At 35.9% G+C, this 24,731-nt stretch overlaps 2 protein-coding genes across 2 annotated transcripts; both read left to right on the top strand.

Annotated features, from left to right (window-relative positions):
• The first annotated feature begins 108 nt into the window (after positions 1–108).
• adam8a (ADAM metallopeptidase domain 8a) lies at positions 109–10,242 on the top strand. Its single transcript, XM_062995408.1, has 24 exons — positions 109–160; positions 847–953; positions 2,044–2,117; positions 2,214–2,292; positions 2,384–2,460; positions 3,138–3,321; positions 3,421–3,477; positions 3,559–3,627; positions 3,718–3,887; positions 4,270–4,351; positions 4,858–5,003; positions 5,102–5,279; positions 6,250–6,339; positions 6,606–6,801; positions 6,926–7,007; positions 7,097–7,265; positions 7,373–7,450; positions 8,124–8,208; positions 8,342–8,456; positions 8,567–8,750; positions 8,960–8,995; positions 9,534–9,605; positions 9,832–9,906; positions 9,995–10,242. The coding sequence occupies exons 1-24, from the start codon at positions 109–111 to the stop codon at positions 10,043–10,045; spliced, it is 2,508 nt and encodes an 835-aa protein (XP_062851478.1). The 3' UTR covers positions 10,046–10,242.
• Positions 10,243–12,933: 2,691 nt separating this feature from the next.
• Positions 12,934–20,478, top strand: spef1 (sperm flagellar 1). The gene is made up of 7 exons (XM_062994857.1): positions 12,934–13,159; positions 14,083–14,194; positions 14,968–15,118; positions 15,213–15,255; positions 18,173–18,242; positions 18,359–18,455; positions 19,961–20,478. Exons 1-7 carry the CDS (start codon positions 13,048–13,050, stop codon positions 20,072–20,074), a joined length of 699 nt encoding a protein of 232 aa, XP_062850927.1. The 5' UTR covers positions 12,934–13,047; the 3' UTR covers positions 20,075–20,478.
• The last annotated feature ends 4,253 nt before the right edge of the window (positions 20,479–24,731 follow it).

The following is a 24,731-nucleotide window of genomic DNA, read 5'->3' on the forward strand; positions in this document are numbered from 1 at the left end:
AACTGGTGTCATTCTCAGCAGTCAGTCTGAGGTGGAGCTGCTTCAACTGAGGAGAAGAGAAAGTCAGATCTGATATTTTATTAAACAAAGAAGCAGCACAGAACTACTATGCGATTTACTGGATTATTTTTAGCACTATGTTCTTATGTTTCTGTTTGGGGTGAGTACAGAAATAAATAAAGACAATGTATTTAGTTTGTTGACTTAATGTGCCAGAATAGGTTTGAAGTACTAACATGTTTCACTGATGTTTCCTAAAGATTTGGGGCCTAAACTATATCAATAAATTGTTAAGTCTTGATGATATGAATTGAAATGGATTAAGAGGCATCTATTAAATTACTTTAAGAAATCATTTTTACATCAGTTTTTGAACAATGCTATTCGAGATTCAAACAAAGCAGCTATCTGTTGTTTGCTGAATGTTAAAGGAAACTTATTTATTTAAAGCTTTTTACACTGCTTATTCAAATTCACAATCTTAAGTATTATATATTTATGTATGATTAAAAGCAATTTTACATGTAATGCAGTCAGTTAATTACCTTCCATCTAAGAACAAAACACATACTTATATTTATATTTGGTATTAGAAATTTTACTGAATAAAAGTCTTACCTTTAGATTTAGGCCATGCTATAGTGTTTGTTCATTTCATCATTTTTAATTTCACACAAAAACTTATATATTTTTTTTGTTTACTCTAAAGAAGCTTTTTTGGCATCTTTATCTTCAAACCTACATAGCTGTTGTCTCACAAGTAATATTGATTAAAGGGATTATTGGCTGTGTTTTAATGTAAGCTAATGTAGCTAACTATTAAGTAATTAACCATTGATTGTACAGGCTTTTGGGGTGCTGTGCATGCCCATCTCCCACATGTGCTACACTACGATGTTGTTCGTCTGCAGACAGTAAAGGGAAGAATTAAAAGAAGCGACTCTCCCCACCAGGTGTGTTTCTACATTCTGATTTTATCTTCTTTGTGAATAGGCCACAGACCAAAAATAAATTGGTCACATTTACACAAACACAGTGACACTTTTTTAGTAGCTCCAGTTGTCTTGGGCTTGTGGGAGGAAACCGGAGCACCTGGAGGAAACTCACACAGACACAGGGAAAACATGCACACTGCCTTGTTTAACCACACATGAATACAGAATTTTAGCAGGTGTTTACCACTTATTAATTCATACAAAATTTAAAATATTTAGCGTCCGCGTTGCCTAAGACATTGTAAAGATGATTATGTAACATTTTATGGCCAAGCTTTTAACTTTTTTAACCTAATGAGATCAAAATAGACTAAATCAGCCTCAATTTTAATGCCATTAAAATTATACAAACATAAAAGAAATTCTGACAACCATACAAAACTACAAGTTTAATTTTGTGAATTGTGCAACAAATGGGAATTTCTGATTATGGTAAGTAGGAAATTACAGTTAAAAGTTTTGCAATCATTAGAACTTTTTTAAGCTGTCATGAGTCAAAGTGTTGAAACAAGTGCCAATATTTTATTTTGGAATACTTTGTGATTACTCCTAACAACTTACTTTATTATTATAAATTAGTTAATAATTATTTACTAATCATTATCTTAGTCAGAGTCACAGTGGGTTCAGCACCACCACAAAAACACTGGATGCATATTACAAACACACCATGAACAGGAAATTAATGCATTGTAGGACAAAACACATTTTGTGCAACATGGCAGTTTCAGTGCAGCCAATGCACTGTGGCTCCAATCCGAACCACCAAAGTACCCAAAGCAAACCCATGCAGACACAAGGAGAACATGCAAAAACCTCTTCACAACTTAATTCTAATGCATTAAAATGTGTTGACATAAATATATGTTATTCAATAATGTGATATCTGAAATAGGAACAAAATAAGTCAGGTATTTGACATGTTGTTTACTAAATAATTAAATAGCTTTTGATTATTTAAAAGCTGATTACTTATGAATGACACATTTAAATGAGCAGAAGATTAGATATTATACACATGACATAAAGAATTTCTTTTATGCTGTAGAAATATCCTGACACTGCTGAATATGGCTTATCCATTAATGGAAGAAACCACACAATATATTTAGAAAAGAACAGGTAAGTCAGTCTGTATTGAACATTTATAAAGTTTATAAGTGAGAGGAAAGAAAAATTTATTTCAGTTTGCATGTTTTTGCTCTGTTTTAACTACAGGGAGCTTTTAGGAAAGAATTATACTCTTACGTATTATACAGAAGATGGAAATAAAGAGACTAATCATGCAGCCAAAATGGTAAAACATTTTAGGTTAAATAAAAAAAACTTGTTTTGTTTAAAACCTGTAAAATGTAAATGTACTGAGGTATTAATTGTGTTTCCTGTAGGACCACTGTTACTATCAGGGGCATATTCGAAATGTAAACGACTCCTCAGTCAGTGTGGGCCTGTGCTCTGGAATGAGGTAAGAAAAGTTGAGAGCCATGAGCAAACTTTAGGACAGTTATATTTGATTATACATAAACACTAAATGGCCAAATGTATGAACTGGTTGGATGTCTCATTTCATAAACAAATGGTATTAAAGTAGTGTGACCTCTATGTGATTGTTTCAGCTCTAACAACAGCCACTCTTTTAAAAAAGCTTCTCACAAGACTTTGAAGTATGTGTGTGGGAATTCGGTCCAATTCATTCAACAGTTATCTAGTAGGGCTGAGGTCATGGTTCTGCGAGGGCACTGGAGTTTCTTTAAACCAAGCTTTTCTTTATGTCTTGATAGACCTTGCTTTATGCACAAGCACACAGGCCAGGAACAGGAAGCATGTCATTTCCTTAATATTATTGATTTATTACACATCTTACCTATTGTTATGACTGAAACACATGCATTTAAACAGCGGTAACCCAATACTTTTGTCCATAAAATTGTATGTCTTCTGTTATTTCAATTTGTGCAGTGTTTTTGTGTATATAATATTATATATTATAATATTCCTTTTTTTATTTAGGCTCTTGTCTTAAACTACCAAAGATAACATGCTATAAGATATAAGAATGATTTTATCCCAAGTGCATTTCCATCAATGCTTAATTGTTACTTAATTGTCTCATAAATTACATGTACTGTTGAAATTTTGCAGAGGTTTTGTGAGGACAGAAAATCAGGTCTATTTGATTGAGCCACTGACAAAATCTTTAAAGGGAGACCATGCAATTTATAAACAGGAGCACTTGAGGACTAAGAGGACAGCTGTTAGATACATCAATGACACTGTGTATGATCTTGGGCCAAGACTTGCTGGACTGCATAAAAGTAGAAACATGGTACTGAATATAATAATTGTATATTGTAATTACTATTTAATTTCATTTCATTTTCTTTTACAAAATTAATGCAATTTTATATGTCTTATGTAAATCAAGGCACCTTTGAGAGTGCAGAGATATGTGGAGATGGTGTTGGTGGTTGATAATAAAGAGGTATGTTCTGATTTATGTTTATCAGTTACATTGTTATGTATTTCTGTTTTGCCTTATAAAAGCTAATCTAATCTGTTTTAGTTTCAAAAATATGGAAGCTTGAAGATTGTAGAAAAGAGAATGCTGGAAGTTGCTAATCATGTAGACAAGGTATTTGAGCTTAAATCCTTTGTTTTGTTATGTGTTGTTTAAAACTGCAGTGTATAACATATGACACAAATGCATAACAATTTCTTGCAGCTCTATCGTTCTCTAAACATCCGTGTCATGTTGGTGGGACTAGAGGTCTGGAATTACAGAGACCAGATTGTTGTTAGCCACCAGCCCAATCTCACTTTGGATAAATTTTTAAAGTGGCGTAAGACTAACCTCTTGCCTAGAAAGAAGCATGACAATGCTCAGTTTGTTACGTAAGTGCTTACATTTAATTCTGGTTTATTTAAAAGATTTAGCAGTCCTAGAGAACTGGGTCAGCACTAGCATATCTGGTACCCTTTAGCCAAACATTTCACCCAGATTCACCCATAGTTTATAAGATCAAAAAAGGTGGTTTTGTTTTTAGACTTAAATGATAGTCACTTTTGCAGTATAAATGATTACAACAAAAGAAAACGTGTAACAACCAGTTAAACAGCTGTTAAGTTATAGATTTGTTGCTTGCTAAATTAGCTTAGCTGGCTAACTTTAGGTGCAAACCAAAACCAAAAAAACAGTATGTGTGGTTGTGTTATGCTGTCAAATTCTGGACTGAACTTCTAAAATGAAGTTTTTTTTCTCTTGTAATTGGTATAGTGGAGTGAATTTTGAGGGATCGACTGTGGGCTTGGCTCCCATGAATTCAATGTGCTCTTCTTCCTCTGGTGCAGTGAATGAGGTCTGTATATATTTTTAATGATGGAAAAACACTTATCCTTATAACACTTAACCTAACCTTAGTGCAGTGGTTCTTAACTAATGTGATACAATCAAGTGCAGCATTTATCCTATGAAATAGGAATGTTTTGTACTGTATTTACACTTATACACTTACACTTATGCATAAATAGACTGCTGTTTGTTTAGAAGCATAAGAGTAAATGAAGTAACTAAATTGTCAGTTAGTAACTAATTATGAAAATGTAAAATGTGGTCTGTTACCTTACTTTTTACAGGAAAAAATAATTAGAGTACAGTATTTCATTACTTCGCATGATACTTACACTAACACTGATATACTATAATAGTGTTTTTGCAATATAGTAATGGCTGATTGACACATTAGGGGGCTTATTTTGGCTCATTTTAGACCTATGATTGGTTACTGTTGTGACTTACCCAAATGTTAAGAACCACTGCTGTAGGGAAAACAGGAAATGAATTAAAGCATTGTTCTTTGCTCAGGACCATACCAGCAGTCCTGTCGGAGTGGCTTCCACTATTGCACATGAAATGGGCCATAACCTGGGCATGTCACATGATGATCCATCCTTATACTGTGTCTGTCCAAAGTCATCTGACCAGAGCTGCATCATGGAAGATAGCATTGGGTGAGAACACTGATTTGTAACAGCCACAGTACCACAGCATGAGACAGATCAGAATAATAATACATTAAAAATATCTTTGTTTTATTATCTTCCCGTAGACATGTATTTCCTGAATCATTTAGCAGTTGTAGTAAAGCTGCTTTAGAGGCATTTTTGCAAAGCTATGACACCAGATGCCTGCTAGATGTTCCAAACGAAAATGAGATGTATGGGGGACCAGTATGTGGCAACGGCTTTGTGGAAAAAGGCGAGGAGTGTGACTGTGGAACGCTGCAGGTAAAACACGGTAGCAGCTTGATTCACTTTCATACTTGAATTCTTCATACAAGTCCAAAAATTATCAAAGTTTATACTTACTATTATTCAGTCTTCCTATGTAAATTGCATGGCCAAAATGATGTGTATCATATATTTAATTGTTGAACAATCCATAGCAGTTAATATGGTTTTAAAACCAAAATAAGACTAATTCTACCAAACACAGTTGAAACTATGGATATATCAGCCAAACCTAGTATCATAATAGCAACTGGTGTGGTGTGATTTATTAAAGCAATAAGCCATGAGAGACCGTGCGTTACTGCGATTTTATCACGGGGAAGGTTGTTTTGGCACGACGCGAAGCGGAGTCTTTCCCTGTGATAAAATCATAGCAGTAACGCACGGTCTCGAGTGGCTTATTGCTTTTATAAAACAGCGGTCAACATAAAATATAATAAAATACAACAATGTTCAATTTATAAATGTTTTTATTTACAAAAACACTTACAAAAAGCATTCTTCCGCGACCCCAGGTAGTTCGTTAACAGTGTTGCTAGGCAACATGAGGGCGAACATAACATTCACTTTTTCTTTTCAGTGGCGTATTAATATGGAATGATGTGAGGTGGTCATAGGTCTGCGTTTATCGGGGATTTTACAACGGCTTAGAACGCGGCTCAGCCAATCAGATTTTAGGACCGGAACTATCCGTTTTATAATACCACTGTGAGTCTAATGGCTGCATGCTTTTGATAGCCATTGTGACCATGGGCTTGCACAGACAGCTCCTGTGGTGACACTGCATCCAGAGGCAAATTAAAATGTTGATTTTACATGTTAGCAATAGGTGTGGCTGAAATACTGAAGTGCACTAATAAGATGTAACGTCCACATTCTTTTGGCTGTGTAGTGTATGATTTTGCTTCTTAATATAGTATATAAAAATGTATTGATGCTTGTGTCTTTTCATGTGGAATAAATGTAGGAATGTAACAACCCATGCTGTAATTCCACCACATGCCAGCTGACGGAAGGCTCACAGTGTGCACATGGGGAATGCTGTCACAACTGCAAGGTAATAACAGTAATCAATTAATCAAATCTAAAGCATGTCCTTGGAATTGTGTAGGATATCCATGAGCACACAGAAAGAACATGCAAACTACACACAGAAAGGACCCTGGTAGCCAGCCAGAAAATCAAACCCAAGCCCTTCTTGCAGTGGGGTGACAGAGCTACGCACTCCACCACTGTGCCGCTCCTTAGGAATAGTTAAAGCTCTGAATACAATGAAGGCTGCTTAGTTGTTTTTAACCTCTTTATACTTAAATATGTTTCCAGGTGCAGCAAGCAGGAAGTCTGTGTAGAGCCAGTGCTCATGACTGTGATCTGGAAGAATACTGTACTGGAATGTCAGCACAATGTCCAAAAGACGACTACAAGATGAATGGGCTTCCATGTAACTACAACCAGGGCTACTGCTATAATGGCCAGTGTCCAACACACAAGGAGCACTGCAATTGGCTGTGGGGACCAGGTACTGTTGCTTTAGATAACCTATTGCTGTAGTGGCCCAAGTAGCCATTGTAACTAATATAACCTACATTAGAAGGTCACTGATTTGTCCATTTGTTAAAACATGATATTTGTTCACTTTCTAGGTGCTTATGTCGATATTGACATTTGCTTTAACAGCAATGACAGAAGTTGCAAAAGACCAGGATTTTACAAGTGTTTTCAACAGTAAGTTCCTCTTCCAGTGTTGCTGTATTTATACAGCACAAAGAGTTGATTAAATAGTTTTTGATGAACTGATATTTTGTTGCCTATAGGGACATGAAATGTGGAAAGATATACTGTACAGGTGGAGCTCAATTTCCAATCACTAAAGAATATGGTACAATAACCTATGGTAATAAAGAGTGCAAATTTGCTGTGGATAACTCTGGCACACAGGACATAGGGTTAGTACCAACAGGGACCAAATGTGGGACAAACAAGGTACGTAAATAAAATTTATAAATATAAAGTTTTAAAGTGATGCAATCACATTTTATGTACGACTTTTCTAATTTTGAGTGACTGATACATTTTCTGTTTGTCACCAGGTGTGTTACAAGAGCCTTTGCCAGGATAACAGCATCTATGGCAATAAGAACTGCTCTGCTAAATGCAATAATCGTGGGGTATGTGAGACTTTTGTTATTTCTTTCAGATAAATAAGGCTTGAAAATTTTTGAAACAGACATTTTTTTTAAACATTCCCAGCACTGCAATGACACAAACATGGTAATGACATTTTAGTGTGTGTTGGGTAAAACACCTAACTCTAAGAGGAGAATGGTATTCTAACTAAAAATATAAGATATGCAGTGTACTGTAATCAGAAGGTGTTTACTGTCGAAAGACTAGAGGAAGGTTAATATAATTAAAAATTAACAGCCTTAGGCACTAACTGTACATGTAAAATAGAGGCTAACATGTTAGATGATTCTAATAAAGAGATGGAACAGATTTTAAAACTGTATTTAAAAATGAGTCAGGGGGTTGGGGGGGCTCACGTGTTGGGAAAGAGCAGCAAATTTCTGCCGTTGATCTGCACAGTGACTCTACACTGTCAGTAAGACTGCTCAAAAAGAAACAATGACTGGCTTGTGATGGGGTAGAATTATGGTCACTTAATTAGAAAAAATTGGGTCCAAATAAATAAACTAACATACAGTATATACTGAATATATTGGGGTTTAGAGAACTGAACTAGATCCTCTAATACTTTTTAATTGTTTGCAATATTAAGTACGTGTTGCTCTAAGGCTACGATGGTTTCCATTATTAGTGACTGTGCTATATTAATCGTAGGTGTGTAACCATGAGAAGCAGTGCCACTGTGATCCAGGCTGGGCACCTCCCTACTGTGATGTAAAACTTTCTGATCTACCAACCCGTAAGCAACAGCAACCTAAAAATCACTTTAGATAGTATTTTATTGTTGTTTATAACATTATTTAAACAGTTTATCTCTGTTTAATGGTGTACATTATTATGTGATTATTCTTAAATATCTGCTCTATTGACAGGAAGAAATGCATTGATCATAGGTGTGGCCACCACCATAGCCATCTCGCTGCTCATTACTCTGGTAATTGGAGCCACAGTGTGTTACAGGAAACAAAAGTCATACACAAAGAAAAGGTTAAATAATGAATTCGTTTTCTTCTGTGGTTTCAAATCTGTTGTTTTGTGACTCCCTGCAAATGTGCCAAAATTGTCTTAACATACTGTATGTTTGGTTGATTTAATAGATTCTTTAAGGATATTAACGCCTACCCAGGTCAGTGCAACCCTGGATTTCAGCCAAGCAGTGCAAAGAACAGCCCCAGATGTGGACCTCCTCGTATTAGCCAGCCTACTTTTCTGGAGTCATCAACAACACAAGCCTGCAGACCTTTACATTCCCCCATCACGCCCAGTAGACCAGTACCACAGGTTAGATCAATTATCAGTTGATAAACAGCATGTATTTATACAGGTTTAATATTTTAATGCCTGTAGTTTGTCTGAAAAGGGATGGGGTGCCCAGAGGAACTTTTGTCTCAGGACATTTCTACAACAAACATTACTAGCTACACTCTCGTAAATATTTAACATACAGTTAATCTCTAGTATACTAATTACTTCCCACTTTTTACACACAGCCTCCAAAAGGAGCAGAACAGCCCTGGAAGGAGAAGGTAATTCTCAGTAGTTATGTTTATTTTTTAAATAAATGGTTAAAAGACGAAAATCTAGTTTTACATCTGTAAATAGTAACGACTCTGAGATAAATCTGTAAGCATATTAACAGAAAAATTTTTAGTGAGTTAGACGTGTATAACTTAAGTCTCATACAGAACAACATCAGACAGCACTCATGCCTTTACTTGTCATGTATGTTTGGGTTAAGCAGGAAAAAATGTATGTTTTATTTTCTGGACTGTTTCTTTTTATAGTGTGTGCTGTTTTCTTTTTATAGTCACATTCATCTTATACTTTAAGTTATTTTATATTGTAAAGACTTATATAGTCATATAGTTTTTATCAATGTACTGAGAAGAAGTTTCAAAAGTAATAGTAATCTCACGCTGTTTTACAACCAAGGTAATTTTACCTGCTGGCTTAATCTAATTATTAAAGGAACAAATCTTGACTTTTGTCTTCTAAACATGATATTTTCACCTTCACTTGTGAGTTTATAAAATGCAGAGTATTAATATTTTGCTTTTAATTTAGGCAAAACTTTTAATTACAACCTCCAAGCCACTGCCTCCATCAAAACCTTTACCTCCACTTATAAACAAACAAGTAAGTCTTTACATTTAATCATTTTTTTAACATTCCTGTGTTGTACTATGTGGTTAAATTTTTATGTGTGATAAGAAATTGGTCCCCCTTGTTGCTGTTTACAAAGCTTTTACTCTTCCTGGAAAGCAACAAGGCTACCCACTGTGCCACCATGCCAGCCCTGTTCATCTGTTTTTTGTAAGGTAAACAGGCTATAGTTTAATATCTTTGTTTTGTTGGCTTATAGATAAATAAACCAGCACCACCTCCAGTACCTCCTGTAAAACCATCAGGAATAAACAATGAACGGAATCCACCTCGGGTCAGTTTTTAAAAAGAAAGATTTCATGGATTACTAAGACTTGACTTAGAGTCTTTAAGCATTTATTAACCTTTTGTGCACCTTTTAGGTTTCTGCAGCACCAAGGGTTCCTCTGAAACCCCCTCCAAAGTACAGATGATGTAAAGCAGAGTGTCTGAATGACTGCAAGCTTCAGGAGAAGTTTTTGAGCAATTTTAAAGCCTCTGCAGGGATTGCAGCTGTGAAGATGATTCATATCTTTCTTTTCACTTAGACAGTGAGAAACAAAATGGTTTTAAAGAAAAAGGGAATAGAATTGGGACTAGATGTAATGTATTAAGGGATTTCCTTTTTTGCTGGTGCTGGACTGATGTTTAGGTACAATTATAAGTACGTTTTGTTATGAATGTACTGAATGTGCTGAAAATTTTTTATTTTTACTTTACTATGTATGAATGTATGAATGTCTTGATTAAGTTGTTCTTTCTCATTTTTTACTTGAACAAAAGCAAGATACTGTTGGCTTTATTTTATCTATTTTGTTTATTTTAAATGCTTGTCGTGGATATATACAGTGTATCACAAAAGTGAGTACACCCCTCACATTTCTGCAAATATTTTATTATATCTTTTCATGGGACAACACTATAGAAATAAAACTTGGATATAACTTAGAGTAGTCAGTGTACAGCTTGTATAGCAGTGTAGATTTACTGTCTTCTGAAAATAACTCAACACACAGCCATTAATGTCTAAATGGCTGGCAACATAAGAGAGTACACCCCACAGTGAACATGTCCAAATTGTGACCAAAGTGTCAATATTTTGTGTGACCACCATTATTATCCAGCACTGCCTTAACCCTCCTGGGCATGGAATTCACCAGAGCTGCACAGGTTGCTACTGGAATCCTCTTCCACTCCTCCATGATGACATCACGGAGCTGGTGGATGTTAGACACCTTGAACTCCTCCACCTTCCACTTGAGGATGCGCCACAGGTGCTCAATTGGGTTTAGTCCATCACCTTTACCTTCAGCTTCCTCAGCAAGGCAGTTGTCATCTTGGAGGTTGTGTTTGGGGTCGTTATCCTGTTGGAAAACTGCCATGAGGCCCAGTTTTCGAAGGGAGGGGATCATGCTCTGTTTCAGAATGTCACAGTACATGTTGGAATTCATGTTTCCCTCAATGAACTGCAGCTCCCCAGTGCCAGCAACACTCATGCAGCCCAAGACCATGATGCTACCACCACCATGCTTGACTGTAGGCAAGATACAGTTGTCTTGGTACTTCTCACCAGGGCGCCGCCACACATGCTGGACACCATCTGAGCCAAACAAGTTTATCTTGGTCTCGTCAGACCACAGGGCATTCCAGTAATCCATGTTCTTGGACTGCTTGTCTTCAGCAAACTGTTTGCGGGCTTTCTTGTGCGTCAGCTTCCTTCTGGGATGACGACCATGCAGACCGAGTTGATGCAGTGTGCGGCGTATGGTCTGAGCACTGACAGGCTGACCTCCCACGTCTTCAACCTCTGCAGCAATGCTGGCAGCACTCATGTGTCTATTTTTTAAAGCCAACCTCTGGATATGACGCCGAACACGTGGACTCAACTTCTTTGGTCGACCCTGGCGAAGCCTGTTCCGAGTGGAACCTGTCCTGGAAAACCGCTGTATGACCTTGGCCACCATGCTGTAGCTCAGTTTCAGGGTGTTAGCAATCTTCTTATAGCCCAGGCCATCTTTGTGGAGAGCAACAATTCTATTTCTCACATCCTCAGAGAGTTCTTTGCCATGAGGTGCCATGTTGAATATCCAGTGGCCAGTATGAGAGAATTGTACCCAAAACACCAAATTTAACAGCCCTGCTCCCCATTTACACCTGGGACCTTGACACATGACACCAGGGAGGGACAACGACACATTTGGGCACAATTTAGACATGTTCACTGTGGGGTGTACTCACTTATGTTGCCAGCTATTTAGACATTAATGGCTGTGTGTTGAGTTATTTTCAGAAGACAGTAAATCTACACTGCTATACAAGCTGTACACTGACTACTCTAAGTTATATCCAAGTTTCATGTCTATAGTGTTGTCCCATGAAAAGATATAATGAAATATTTGCAGAAATGTGAGGGGTGTACTCACTTTTGTGATACACTGTACATGTTGCTGTCAATTTTCAGCTGGTCTGAAGACTTTTTTTCTGGAACTAAACAACTTTGTAATAAATAATTACATTTTTTTAGGATCAAACAAATAAATTATTTTTAAAGTGTTGTTCTTTTAGTGTCAATTGGTTTGAAACTGAAATTTTAGGCTTACTGCCCAACACAAACTAAAACATTCCTCAAATGGTACAACAGTATAAGATTTGCCTTTCATTAGTTATTTACTTGTGCTTGGATATCTTGGCCATCTGTACAAGCCAGCTGTGGATAGTTGGCACCTGACTTCCCTATCCATTTTTTTGGAAATACATGAGGTCATGTATACAGGTCAGTAAACGTCATACTCAATATATACTTTTAGTAGCTCACAGTTGTAAATCACTTATATATACACTTTGTATAAGGCTAGTAGCTTGTTGGACATCCCATTTAAAAAAACAAATAATATAAAAATAAGGTCACCACTATTAGATCTTTTCAGCTATAATAACAACCACTCTTCTGAGAAGGCTTCTCACAAGACTTTGAAGTATGTGGGAATTTGTGCCCATTCAGTCAAAAGAGCTTTTGTATGGCTGGGCACTGGTGTTGGTTAAAAAAGCCTCAGTTGATAATCCAATTCATTCCAAAACTGCAATTAGTCAAGAAAACTAAAAAGCCAATTTAAACACAATAACAAAAAGAAAACATAAAATAACTTTTAACCAAAAACTGAAGCATAAAATAAGTGCTATAACAAAAGAACTGGTCTGATTTCAGGTACTGATATTTTAAGTAATGTTTAGTTCGGTGTTTTATTGGTATTATTTACAGATTATAATCTCTATTACAATCTCTATGTCGAATCGCTTTTCGGTCAGGCTTTTCGGCCATTGTCGTGTGCCGTATTTTCGTTGCCTAGAAACAAGCCAAACAATCAGCGAGTTCCAGTGTTGAAGCTTGTAGTTTTAATTAAACTCATGTTGAATATTTGTATGTCAAATAAATGACATGATGAATAAAGAATTAACAGAAGAGGAGCTGCAGGATTTGTACGCGTGGATTGACAAAATAAAACTTTCTAGACCTAAAAGAAATATAGCGCGAGACTTCAGTGACGCAGGTAAATGAACCAGGGTCGAGGCTCACAGTTCACAGTGTTCCGTACAGCCTAGTGTTTACTAATGAGTTTTATATTAAATAAGTGTGACATTAATACAGTTGAGTAGTTTAATATATTCCATGACTGTCAAAATGCAATTAATTTTTTATGAAAAATATGCACAGAAGCTGTTTTTTACACGTTTTTTTCATTATTTTTATTCATATTTTTTAAAATGCATTAATTATTTTACTTTATTTATTTATTTTCCATTCCATCTATAGTTATGGTGACTTACCCTCAAGAGAGCATGTGTTTTTGTGTCTTGAATTATTTGTCTTAAATTACAAAATAATTGAAACACATATTACTTTGTTGAAAAAAAATAAAATAAAATCAGTTTAATAAATTTCAGTTCAGTTATTTTATTTATAATTTAATGCATAATGTTAAAAATATAAATACTGCTTCATTGCCATTGTTATTAGTGTCTTGTTATATATATTTCTTACCTTATTAACGAAAAATAAAGGATTTACAGTCACATGACTTTTTTAGCCTGGACTGAAATGACTGATTAGTGTTCTATACATGTAAAAAGGTGTCTAGTGTAGTTTTTACAGATTTTTTTTGTTTTGTGGTTTAGATCAAATGCAGACATCCTAAAAAATGCAAAATAGCACCACATCTAACTACATCAATACATATTAATCAATTACACTTGCTGTAAATATCATACAGTAGAATGGAAATATAATATATGGGAACCAGAGAGTCTCATTCACAAACATTGACAGGACTGGAAAACATAATGTTCTTTACTGTTTAGCCTTATACCTCTAGCAACGTACAGATAGCCTTGGTAGTACAGACTGCTGAAAAATCATCTTTGTTAGTTAAGCAAATTCTGTACCATTCTTCATGCCTGGTTTTCATGTCTGCAGTTATGGCTGCTGAGCTGGTAAAAAACTACTTCCCCAAGCTGGTGGAGCTCCACAACTACACACCTGCACACTCCACTCAACAAAAATTGAGTAACTGGAACACACTAAACAGGCAAGAAAATGTCTTCTTTGTAGCCATAAATGAAAACAATGTTTTGCTTATATGACTCTAGTGCTGTTTTGCACATTCTCTAGGGAATGAGTGAGGAATGTGACTTGGCTGCATCTTTGATTTTAGCAGTAGTAATAAAATGAAAGGGCTTGACCTGAATGTTTGTGTTGATGGAGTTCATTTCCTGAAATAAGATTATTTATTTTAAAGATATGATTTCTATGGAACAGAATAAAACTATTTTCATTAGTTCAGTAATCCTGTTTCCATTCCAAAATAATGCCTGGTCAGTGGAGCCCTGCATTCCGTAAATGCAAACATGGTGGAATCTGTTGCTACACTGCAAGCAATGCAGGGTCAACAACTTGACAATGTCTTTGCAGTTTAACTTGTAAACACTAAAGTCTACCCAATTATCCTTTGAAACAATGACCTTAGGACAGAAGGGGGAATGGGAGAGGATGACAACAATCAATTTTTAATTACCTTATATTTTTACCTTATATCTCTTTAATATCTGTCCAACATTTTTGCTGGATTTCTCCATTTTGTCCTGATACAAGTCTATTTCATAATTAACTGGACTATAGTTAATGAGAACATTTAGCAAACACACACCAATCTTATATTTTATTTGCTGGGGTGTTATTATTTGCACAATTATTCTTAGCAATTCACTCAACACATACCCACTAACTACTAACCACACATGCAAACTAGAACTTTACTAATGTGAAATGTATGTGTCACTAAGGGCTTTGTTCTACTATTAGAAAGGTTTTATCCAAGCTAAATGTCAATGTACCAATGGACACAGTAAAGAAGATTACTCTAAGCACTCAAGGCAGCATTGAACCAGTTCTTTGGACCCTCAGGGAGATGTTGGAGGACAGAAAAGCAGGAAAACATTTGGACAAAACTCAGGTTAGTTACTGACTCTTTGTCTGTATCTGCATCTTCAATTATATTATTATTAGTGAACAAATAATAATGATCTTTTTTCCTTCATTTACTTCAGGATTTAGAATACTACATCACTTCAAATGAAAAAACACAAACAGGTAGGTTGTTCTCAAAATTACTGACGTCTACTTTAATAAAAATCTATTCTTATTTCTGTCTGACATCAGCTGAGCTGAGCTGTTACGTGGTTTCACAATGGCCGTCATCCCACTCCTCTAAACATTCTGATCTTGCTGTTTCTCTTCCTGCTCATTGCCTTTGTTCCACAGAACCGTTTGACGAGAGCAACATGCTGATGATTGCTTAGAAAAATGATTTCATGGTCATGTTGCTTTGATACCTTTTACCCAGACAGCTGCAAAAATAGTTGCCAAAAGGTGGAAGTATGTTTTTTTTTTTGCATCTTTAGCTTGTTTAGTTCTGTCTTTTATCAAAACCGTTACAGACATGCACATTTGAACTAAATTTTATCAGAAATTCACAGGGAAGTACATTTCTGATAAGTTTAGTGTGAATATAAGCATTTATCCATGTGCATTTTAAATTGATCAGTGTGTAGGATCCAACTTCAAGGAGTAATCCATGACTTCCTGTTTCACTTGGGTAAATACTTGATGTCAGATGTCAATTGTCTTGGACATTCTTCAACATGGAAAAGACAAGAGAAAAAACACAATTTAAATAAGAAAAAAGTGTGCTGACCTTCATGTCATGAAATGGCAATAAACAAATAGTGGCTCACCTGAAAATCTACATTTAGGGCAATATTTATGGCAATAATAGTTTTAATCAACAAAATCCCCAAGGATCACTGTTGAGAGTTACAAAAATAGCATATTGGGATCTCCAAGTCTCCTGAATTACCAACAGGTAACACCACCATGCCAAGAGATTATTTGCAAGGATTGCTAGGAAAGTCTTTCCTGTCATCTAACCACAAACGTAAGCACCTAGAGTTTGCTAATCTACCTCAGACTCTGGATAATCTCTCTGTAATCTCTACCTGTATAAGATGTTATAGGAAAAGATTTTTGACAAAGGGAGGTTTTACTGGATATTGAATGCAGTAATGAATTGAGTGCCAATAGTTTTTGAAGGGATTGTAGACTTGACTTGTGTCTGACACCTGTATGTCCTGTTTCCAATCTGGCATTAGGCCTTTGATATAAGCCAAACAGCCAGTAAGAGATGGAAATAAAACTCTCAGGAAGGCAGTACTTATAAAATCAAGAGTAATGTAGTGTATTATGGGGTGCATGCTGTACTTCAGCATGAATGTTCAGTATAACATCCAAATTTTTCCGTCACACTCAAGCTTGTTTTTCAGAGAAACAGACCCATATTATGATTCTGCCACCTTCATACTTCACTTTCCTGAGGGTGTCTTGAGATCCTACATGCAACTTTGTGGTGCTGCTAAATGCTTATTATTCTTTGTGTAAATGTAGTTTTTGCTGTTATCACGTCCCCCTGCAACTATTTTAAGTTACTGCTGGCATGTTTTCTACCTTCCTTATTATTAGCCTATGAGGACAGGTGTGTGGTGTTCCTGTCTGAGGATGATTTGTGGTGCCCTGAACTTTCGGCTTGTGTATTATCAAACCCATTGTACTAACATGGATGTTTATATAAAATAAAACAATAGTGGTTGGACAATTGTCTTGTTGTAGTGATCACTGTCACAAAATAGGTGTTTCACTTTTTTCATTTCATGGAATAGACCTAGCAATCTGTGCTGTCTGTTTCCCCCACCTTATCATTATCTGCTTTTAGCTGGGGCCTCCTTGGTGAGGTCAGATTAGGCCAACTCCCTACTTTTATGTAGAAAAAAGCTTTTCATATCACTTCCTTTCACCAGATGGGCCTTATCACTATATGCAGGCTCAGCACCTGGCTTAATGCCCATTCTAGCTAGAAACAAATACATAATTATAATCAGATCATAATAAGTATGATCATGCTAAGGCAGCTACTAGCTGTTGCACTATATTAGTTTGTTATTGTCCCTCTTCTGTGGGTCTTTGTAAAGGTTGAACACCACTGATGACAAAGCTCATCTGAGTGCCAAATAAAAGTCTGCGGCTCTGTAGCACTACAGTATTGTGCTCTCTGTTGCCTTCCGCTTGTATGTTTGACCTCATTGTGTTATTGGGTTCAAATAGGCTAATTAAATTAGCTTTGCCTGCATAGCAATTCCCAACAGCAAATAAACCAACTGGCTAGAGAAAGGAAGTGCTTAGTAAGGCTATTATTTAGTTCCAAACTTAGCTGAGAGACAATAAAAGGCAATTTGATATTTATGTACATTACTGTGAAAAAGTGTTCACCCCCTTCCTTTTTTATTCTGGTTTTTTTTTTCTAATGTCGCATTTCAATGTTTCAGGTTTATGTTTCCAACTAATTTAAATAAATTATAAAGACCACATGAGTAAACATATAATGAAGCTTTTTTCACAATGTGTTGTCCATGTGAAAAAATAACTGCCCTCCTAAATAAATGGTTGTGCCATCCTTAGCGCTGACAACTGCAATCAGATGTTTGAGATCACTTGCTGTGAATCTTTTACATTACTGCAGAGACATTTATTGAGATATTTATTAACAATGGTGAACATAATACACAAACAGTAACACACTGTACCAAAACTCAGATGGTGCTGCCAGGGAGTTTGTGCCCCAACACCACACCATTCCAGGTGTTCCTTCTTTGACTTGTAATCACTCATTTTCTTTGATAAGTCCATTTGACAAACTATGCTGTCAGTTTTAGCCTTTTAAATATTGAATAAGTGTACTGTTTTTGTTACTGGTGAACCTGCACTTATAAACCTTTTCTTTACATCAACATTCTTTTCTTAAAATCCCTCCCTTTCTACTGACTTACTGCATATAAATGCTCCTGTTGTATTCACACACATTACACTGGTAATGCATGTGGAATTTTAAGATAGCAGAGAATTAAAAAAAAAACCTGGATGCCAGTCAGTATAATAAAAAGTTTCATGTATTTTACAGAAAATTATCAAAATACTGGTGAGAACTCACACAAGCCAACAGCGCCCATGAAAAAGATCCAGAAATCCAAGTATGACCTTCAGCATTTTGTCGTTTTTTCTAATATATTTACAGTATATTCTTAAATAATTATAGACTGTTAAGGTTTTGTCATTTGTGACAATCCTTTGTTTAAAATGTTCACAGCCCTCTGATAAAACCAGGTGAGAATGTAGACCCAGCTTTCCGTTTGCTATTGGAGGAGAAGGAGCAAGCTCTGCTGTCTTTACAAGAGACTGTGGAGGTGAGAAGCTAATAAAATAACAACATTGCAACATTACAGCATGCACACTAATAAACACAAGTTCGAACATTAATCTGGTTACTGAAATGTCCATTAAAATAATCTGATTAGGGCAGATCAATATTCTGATCAGTAATCTGAATCTGGAGCCTGGATGTCTGCTCTGTAATCGATTTATGATTTGTATTTAGTTAGTGTGATTGCTTTCAGTTTTCTGCACCTATGTGTGTGTGAGGTCCTGCTAGTACACATTCAACATGTATAGACAATCACATAATAAATATGCATATAAAAGAAATTCTTATACAATTCTTATTAACTAGCTTTGAAACTTAATAAGAAATACTAAGTGATGTTAAATGTTTCTGTTGCACAAGAACTTGCAAGTTACCAGGAATCTGAAACACAGTGTTATTTGCTCTGAGAAACTTCCTCTTGCTGTTGCAACTGTAACTGTTAGCCTGACGTCATCCATCAAGTGCCTGACACCACAAATGCCGAAAGAAAGCAGATCAGTCTTGTTCAACAATCCAGTAGAAAGCTTTTTAGGTAAAATGCTGTTACAGCAGCAAAGGGAGTTCAATACAAACAAATTCCCATGGGTTTTGAATGAGCAACAAATGGATGTGGTGTTTGGATGTCTGCTTGTTATTGATATCGATGTTGATGTCAATGTTGATGTTGATGTCAATGCCTTTGGACATTTAAGATAAATTTCAAATTGATTATGTTAAATCATGTTTAATTATGTCAAACCTTTAGTGTAATATTCTTTCAGTGGTCTGAAGGCCAGGTAGTATAAGATAGATGCAGATGCTGTAAGCCAGCCAAGAATATCTGTCCTGATTATTTCTTTTAGAAGCAATGGGCAATTGTGTGCATGCACAGAATAATCAGATTACTGCAAACTGTAATCTGTTTACTGAGGATACATGCTTTTAGTCTACATGAGTCAACCAGTAATTAACTTTCTGCATCGTTTATACCTGGTGCATGTCCTTCCAATGTCCTTCCTGCAATGTGTATTAATTTTAACTGTTACATGTTAAGTCCTTCCAATACTGCACATCTGCAATGTGTTATAAAAACCCAGTTAATTTTAAGTATCTTATGTTTAGTGATTTTTATGTAATTGTGGATAATAGGTCAAAATACCATCCTGCTTGGAGCTTAGAGTCTTCCAACTGGCAGTGTCTCAAATCACAAACCCGTATACTAATTAGTCAGAAGTAATAATTTAACACACTACTTAGTGCCCAACATGTTGCGTTTTGTAATAGAGCCTGGTGTGAGAAGTGTTTTCGCTCTTGCACAGTTGTAGAAAGAAAAATCTGATCATTAAATAAACCTTAGTTTGGATTTATAAAGGCTGTAACTGAATATCAGCTGTCAAAGTGTTGTTTGTATGACACCTTAAATAATAAAATATCAGCAGAAATGTTACGATTAGATTATAAGGGTTTATGTTCAATTTTCTGTAATTTTTTATTCTGCTTTGCTTATAGATCTTACAGATAAAAGTAAACAGACTGGAGCATCTTGTGCATCTGAAGGACCTGCGCATTGAGGACCTGACAAAGCACTTGGAGAGGTATAAAGCACGTACCAACGTGTCATGAGTTGCCTCAGGAATATTCAGCTACACAGCAGTCTACACAGCAGCTTGACTGCAGTGGTTTTTCTAACCCATTATTTATAATATCTAAATTGCTTTAAAAGAAAATATTATTTTTCTGTAGTTTAGTTACTTGGTGTATAACAGTGACAGTCGATTGTAATATGATTTAAATGTATTAAAATGCAAATAGTTATCTATTACATTTTACCCTAATTGCATTGACTTGCTTATTGGGATCATAAGTCTCTCAAGTTTTCATTTATATTTTAATATATTTAAAAAAACAGTGGAAATAAAAATATAAGCAATAACCCTGCTAATTCTCACAAGATATGTGCACTGTATGCTTTTTTGTGATTGATGGTTAAAAAACAGATTTTTTTGTCCATAAAATTTCAGTAAATATGTTTAGTGTGGTTTTTGAACATATAACAAAATATGATACAAAAATAATACACATATCACTTTAAAATATTAATATGTTTTTGTCCTCATAGAAAAACCTCATAAGCCACTTTTGTAAGTTACTGCTGGTAATTGTGAACTGGAAAAATTCAGGAGCAGCAACAGTATTCCAATCAGAGATTCTTCAATTAGTTTTAACAGCCAAGCTGCTGCACACAAATCGTATGAATACCATATGCAATACCTAACATAGGCTCCATTTGAAAGAAACATATCACCATTGGACACTGGAGTAATGGAAACACATTTTCCAAAGTAAAAAAATTACACTATACATCTGGTAGTCTGAAGGTTGTATCTGAGTTTTGATGAAACACAATAAAGTATTGGGCTGTTTTCTTCTTCTGAATTAGACTTCTTAGCCTAATGAGATATAAACTTGATGCTTAATGTATGGTGACAATGTACGGTATACAAAAGCACTTCGTACTTGTCAAAGTCAGTGTATGAAAAAGCCTGCACAGAACCCAGACCTCAGCTTTATACTCATTGATCTTCTTGGTTTCAATCTTACCGCAGTTAAATTTTACCGCATGAAACTATTGTTGTTTTTGGTTTGTGGGAGGCCATACTTACTTCTGCTGCACATCAGTTGTGGTTTAATGCCTTAGTCTCAGGCAGCAGACTCACAAGTTCTTGGGACTCACTTCCAATCTGGTTGGTAGCCAAGACTCAAAACATTAAGAATGACATGCATGAGTTTAAATAAATAAATGTGTGTAATGTGTACAGTTACAGGAGGCTTACTTATGATGAACTTTACAGAACTATTTTAGACAGAGGAACAGGATGTATATGTTGAAAATAATGACTAAATAAGGATGATTTCATTCAGAAAAGGCTGATCAAAATTCTTTATATAGTTTGCTGACATAAAATAACACAAGCAGAACTTAGAGCCTGATATAACCTGCAGGGTATTTCTGTGAAACAGAAGAAGTGTAACCACATCATTTCTCCTAATTAGGGTATAAACAGTGCTTTAAAAAGTATTTCTTGTATTTTTGCTAATTTGGCACGTTTTTTGGCAACTAATTTTAATATAAGATGAAGACAACATGAGTGTGCAACTTTTAAATGATCAGCAGCAGTTCAGCCACAAAGCAGTAGGTGAAAGATGAAAAACATGGCTGCATAGTGCTGAGCCTTCATTAGCACAGAAAATAATCTGTCCTCAAATGGAATACTGACTACTAGTTTTGAACTGCCTCTTGATGTAATTAAGTAGTTAGTAGAGTAACTCATATACAGAAGCTTTGTTAGGTGTCCACGGCTGAGTGACCACATACTAACCTGAACCTAACTAAACAACTTTCAGATGAATAGGCATGCAGACTGCAAGGAGCCAGGCACTAAATAAATGCAAATCCATGTTCCAGCAGTTAAGTTCTGTGCTGTCCTAGAAGATGGGGGGGCTACTTTCTGAACAAGCTCTGGTCCTCAGACCTCAGGATAAAATCAGTTTTTTTTAAATGAATAAATAAATAGAATTACAACCATACCAAATCCTGACATAACGTCAATAAATGCAGGTCAGAAGAGGACAAAAGTTTAGACTAACCCTATGCTGGGGACTAAACAGTCTCTAGAATTACATTTGCTTGAGGCTGGGAATGTGGGAACACAGACTTTGCTGGTGGTTGGGTCTTCGGTATGTGATAATGGAGGCTTCGTTGGTGGTTAGAGCTAGGGAATATGGGAAAGAGCCATGACTCACAGCATAAAGCATGCTTTAGTCCTTAGTCCTAACAGAGCAAACCCCAGAAACAGGATGTCTGCAGGAAAAAAAAAGTTCACATCTATTATAAGCAGGGTTCCATACTAATTAAAACTGAAATTTAAAGTAGTTCTTTATGTTACTCATACCCATACTTATAGAGAATAAGTGCATTATTATCGTATTATCGTACATTAAGACTAATGCAATTTATTTACTTCCATTCAACCACTGCTGTGCCAGTTGATAAAAGGTTTGGGACTATTAACCTTTTCCTATATGTTAATTGGCACTAATATATCATGCCTGTGTAGCTGTATTTGTGAGGGGGATTGTTAAATAAGCTCATGGTTTAAGAGTCACAGGATCTAGTAAAAACTCCGGATAGGATACTGGCACCATTTCCTTATGACTAATTTGAGACTAAATACAAACCAAGTATTAGTCAAGATAAAACAATGTTCACAGTTCCGCAAGCTGAAATGGACAGGCGTTTTAGCCATACCATTTAGTTTTGTGTTAGAATCAGTCAAAACCAACTCAAAACATGCAGAGGAACATTGTGTGAGCAGGCGAGGTAGCTATATGAGTAATAGAATGGAATTATAATCAGCAACATTTTTTGGTAAGCAGGGATATAATGAACATGAATTTTAAATCAGATGCACATGAGTCCTCAAAAGCTTTGATCCCCCTCCAGTCACCTGCAGATCTTTTCTCTCAGCCCTTTAAGAGATTGTGAGACATGGATGACTACGCCGAGTGAAACGTTGTTGTGCATTGGATGAGTAAACCCTGAGAGATTAATAACTACAGAGTACTAAAGATAACAGAAACCATTTGCGGACTGAAAAAGTGAAATGAGTTCCCACATAAAAGCAAGTATGAGCTTTCCCACCATGTTTCCAGCATCTCTTAATGAGACCCAGAAATACAGAAGACAGGGAACCACTTCACAGTAGGGGGGTGAAACAACAGTCTAGACATGAGTATGTGATTGTGTATGTGGCATGTCAAACACTGGGTCATAAGTTCCCTGGCAAGCAATAAACAAACCATTGACAAAAGTAAAATCCCCTGGACCGGTTTCAGCATTCTAATGCCTACATTAAACCTTTACTTTTTGTACTATTTAGGTAAGATAAACACATCACCAAAGGTGGGAAGTAACATTCTTTATGGTCTATTACACTTACTTAATTAATTTTTACCTACATAATTACTTACATTACATGCTCTCATGTACTTACACAAATATAATAGAATGTTTTTATTACAAATCACATACTTAGCATATCTCTTTGAGTGTTAAATTGAATATGTAAAAATTTATATATATTTTTTACATTTATGGCACTTAGTAGATGCTTTTATCCAAAGCGATCCACAGTACTGTGACTTACAGTGCAGTATACTGTCTAAGCAATTAAGAATTAAGGGCCCAACAGTGGCAACCTGAAATTGGTGGAGCTTGAACCAGTGACCTTTTAATTACTAGTCCAGTACCTTAACTGCTAAGCTACAACTGCTTACATAGTATAGAATGCCTTTATTTGTCATATGTACATATACAGGTATTAGAGCGCAGAGTCAGCCATTGTACAGTGCCCCTGAAGCCGAGAGGGTTAAGGGCCTTGCTCAAGGGCCCACCAGTGGCTTCATGGCAGAGCTGGGATTCAAACTCTTAACCTTTCAATTTGTAGCCTAAAGCTCTACCCACTAGGCTACCACCATCGTTTTAGAATTTTGTATGATTTGGCACTAGTGAAAAGCAGCTAAGCACATTTGTGAAATTGACCATTTCATGTCTTTTGTACAAAAGGTCACTATAGCAGGTTGGGGTGTGGTTTCAGCGTGAGCGGTAGCAAATGACAGAATTGGGGGAGGACTGAGAGGGTTAATTAGTAAGTGGGTATACCTGTGGTGCTAATTAATGCCTTTATATAATCTGTGTTTTCTTTCCATTGTCAGATGGAATGCCAAATGTGTCAGATTTTCATGAGTAGATCAGGAAATAAAGGGGGGAAATCCTCCGAAAAGGGTTGCACACTTTTTTTAACGCTATTTATTAAGAATTTCAAAAAGTAATTACATCACTTTTTTACACAGTCACTTTCCGATGCATTTTCCCCTGCACTGTACCAACTTTTTAATGCCATTAGCAAAAAATTTTTTGGTTGAGCTCTTAGCCACTGATGCACTGCTGCTTCATCATCACATGGAAATCTTCTTCCCCTTAAAGCTTCTTTGAGTGTCCAAAAAGGTGGAAAACAGATGGTGCTAAATCCGGACTATAAGTGTCTCTCAGACACGACCAATTACTACTCTCCCCACCCTCACTGTCTCCAACAAAATATAAAAGTGCGGACACTTTTTGAAGATCCCTAGTAGTTTGAATCTTGAAATGTTTGGTTACTAATAAAATTATTGAGATTCATTATGCTTCATTATGCTGAAATAATAAACTTAAAACTGA

The sequence above is a fragment of the Trichomycterus rosablanca genome, chromosome 5, assembly GCF_030014385.1.
Source record: "Trichomycterus rosablanca isolate fTriRos1 chromosome 5, fTriRos1.hap1, whole genome shotgun sequence".
Taxonomy (NCBI): domain Eukaryota; kingdom Metazoa; phylum Chordata; class Actinopteri; order Siluriformes; family Trichomycteridae; genus Trichomycterus; species Trichomycterus rosablanca.

What these genes read in the sequence shown, in the direction of transcription:
- adam8a (XM_062995408.1), top strand. Translation starts at nt 109, where the DNA reads ATGCGATTTACTGGATTATTTTTAGCACTATGTTCTTATGTTTCTGTT. An exon ending in CCAAATGTGGGACAAACAAG is followed by an intron (nt 7,266 to 7,372) that starts GTACGTAAATAA and finishes GTTTGTCACCAG; the next exon opens with GTGTGTTACAAGAGCCTTTG. An exon ending in CCAGTAGACCAGTACCACAG is followed by an intron (nt 8,751 to 8,959) that starts GTTAGATCAATT and finishes TTTTACACACAG; the next exon opens with CCTCCAAAAGGAGCAGAACA.
- spef1 (XM_062994857.1), top strand. Translation starts at nt 13,048, where the DNA reads ATGATGAATAAAGAATTAACAGAAGAGGAGCTGCAGGATTTGTACGCG. An exon ending in AACTGGAACACACTAAACAG is followed by an intron (nt 14,195 to 14,967) that starts GCAAGAAAATGT and finishes TTCTACTATTAG; the next exon opens with AAAGGTTTTATCCAAGCTAA. An exon ending in AACATTTGGACAAAACTCAG is followed by an intron (nt 15,119 to 15,212) that starts GTTAGTTACTGA and finishes CATTTACTTCAG; the next exon opens with GATTTAGAATACTACATCAC.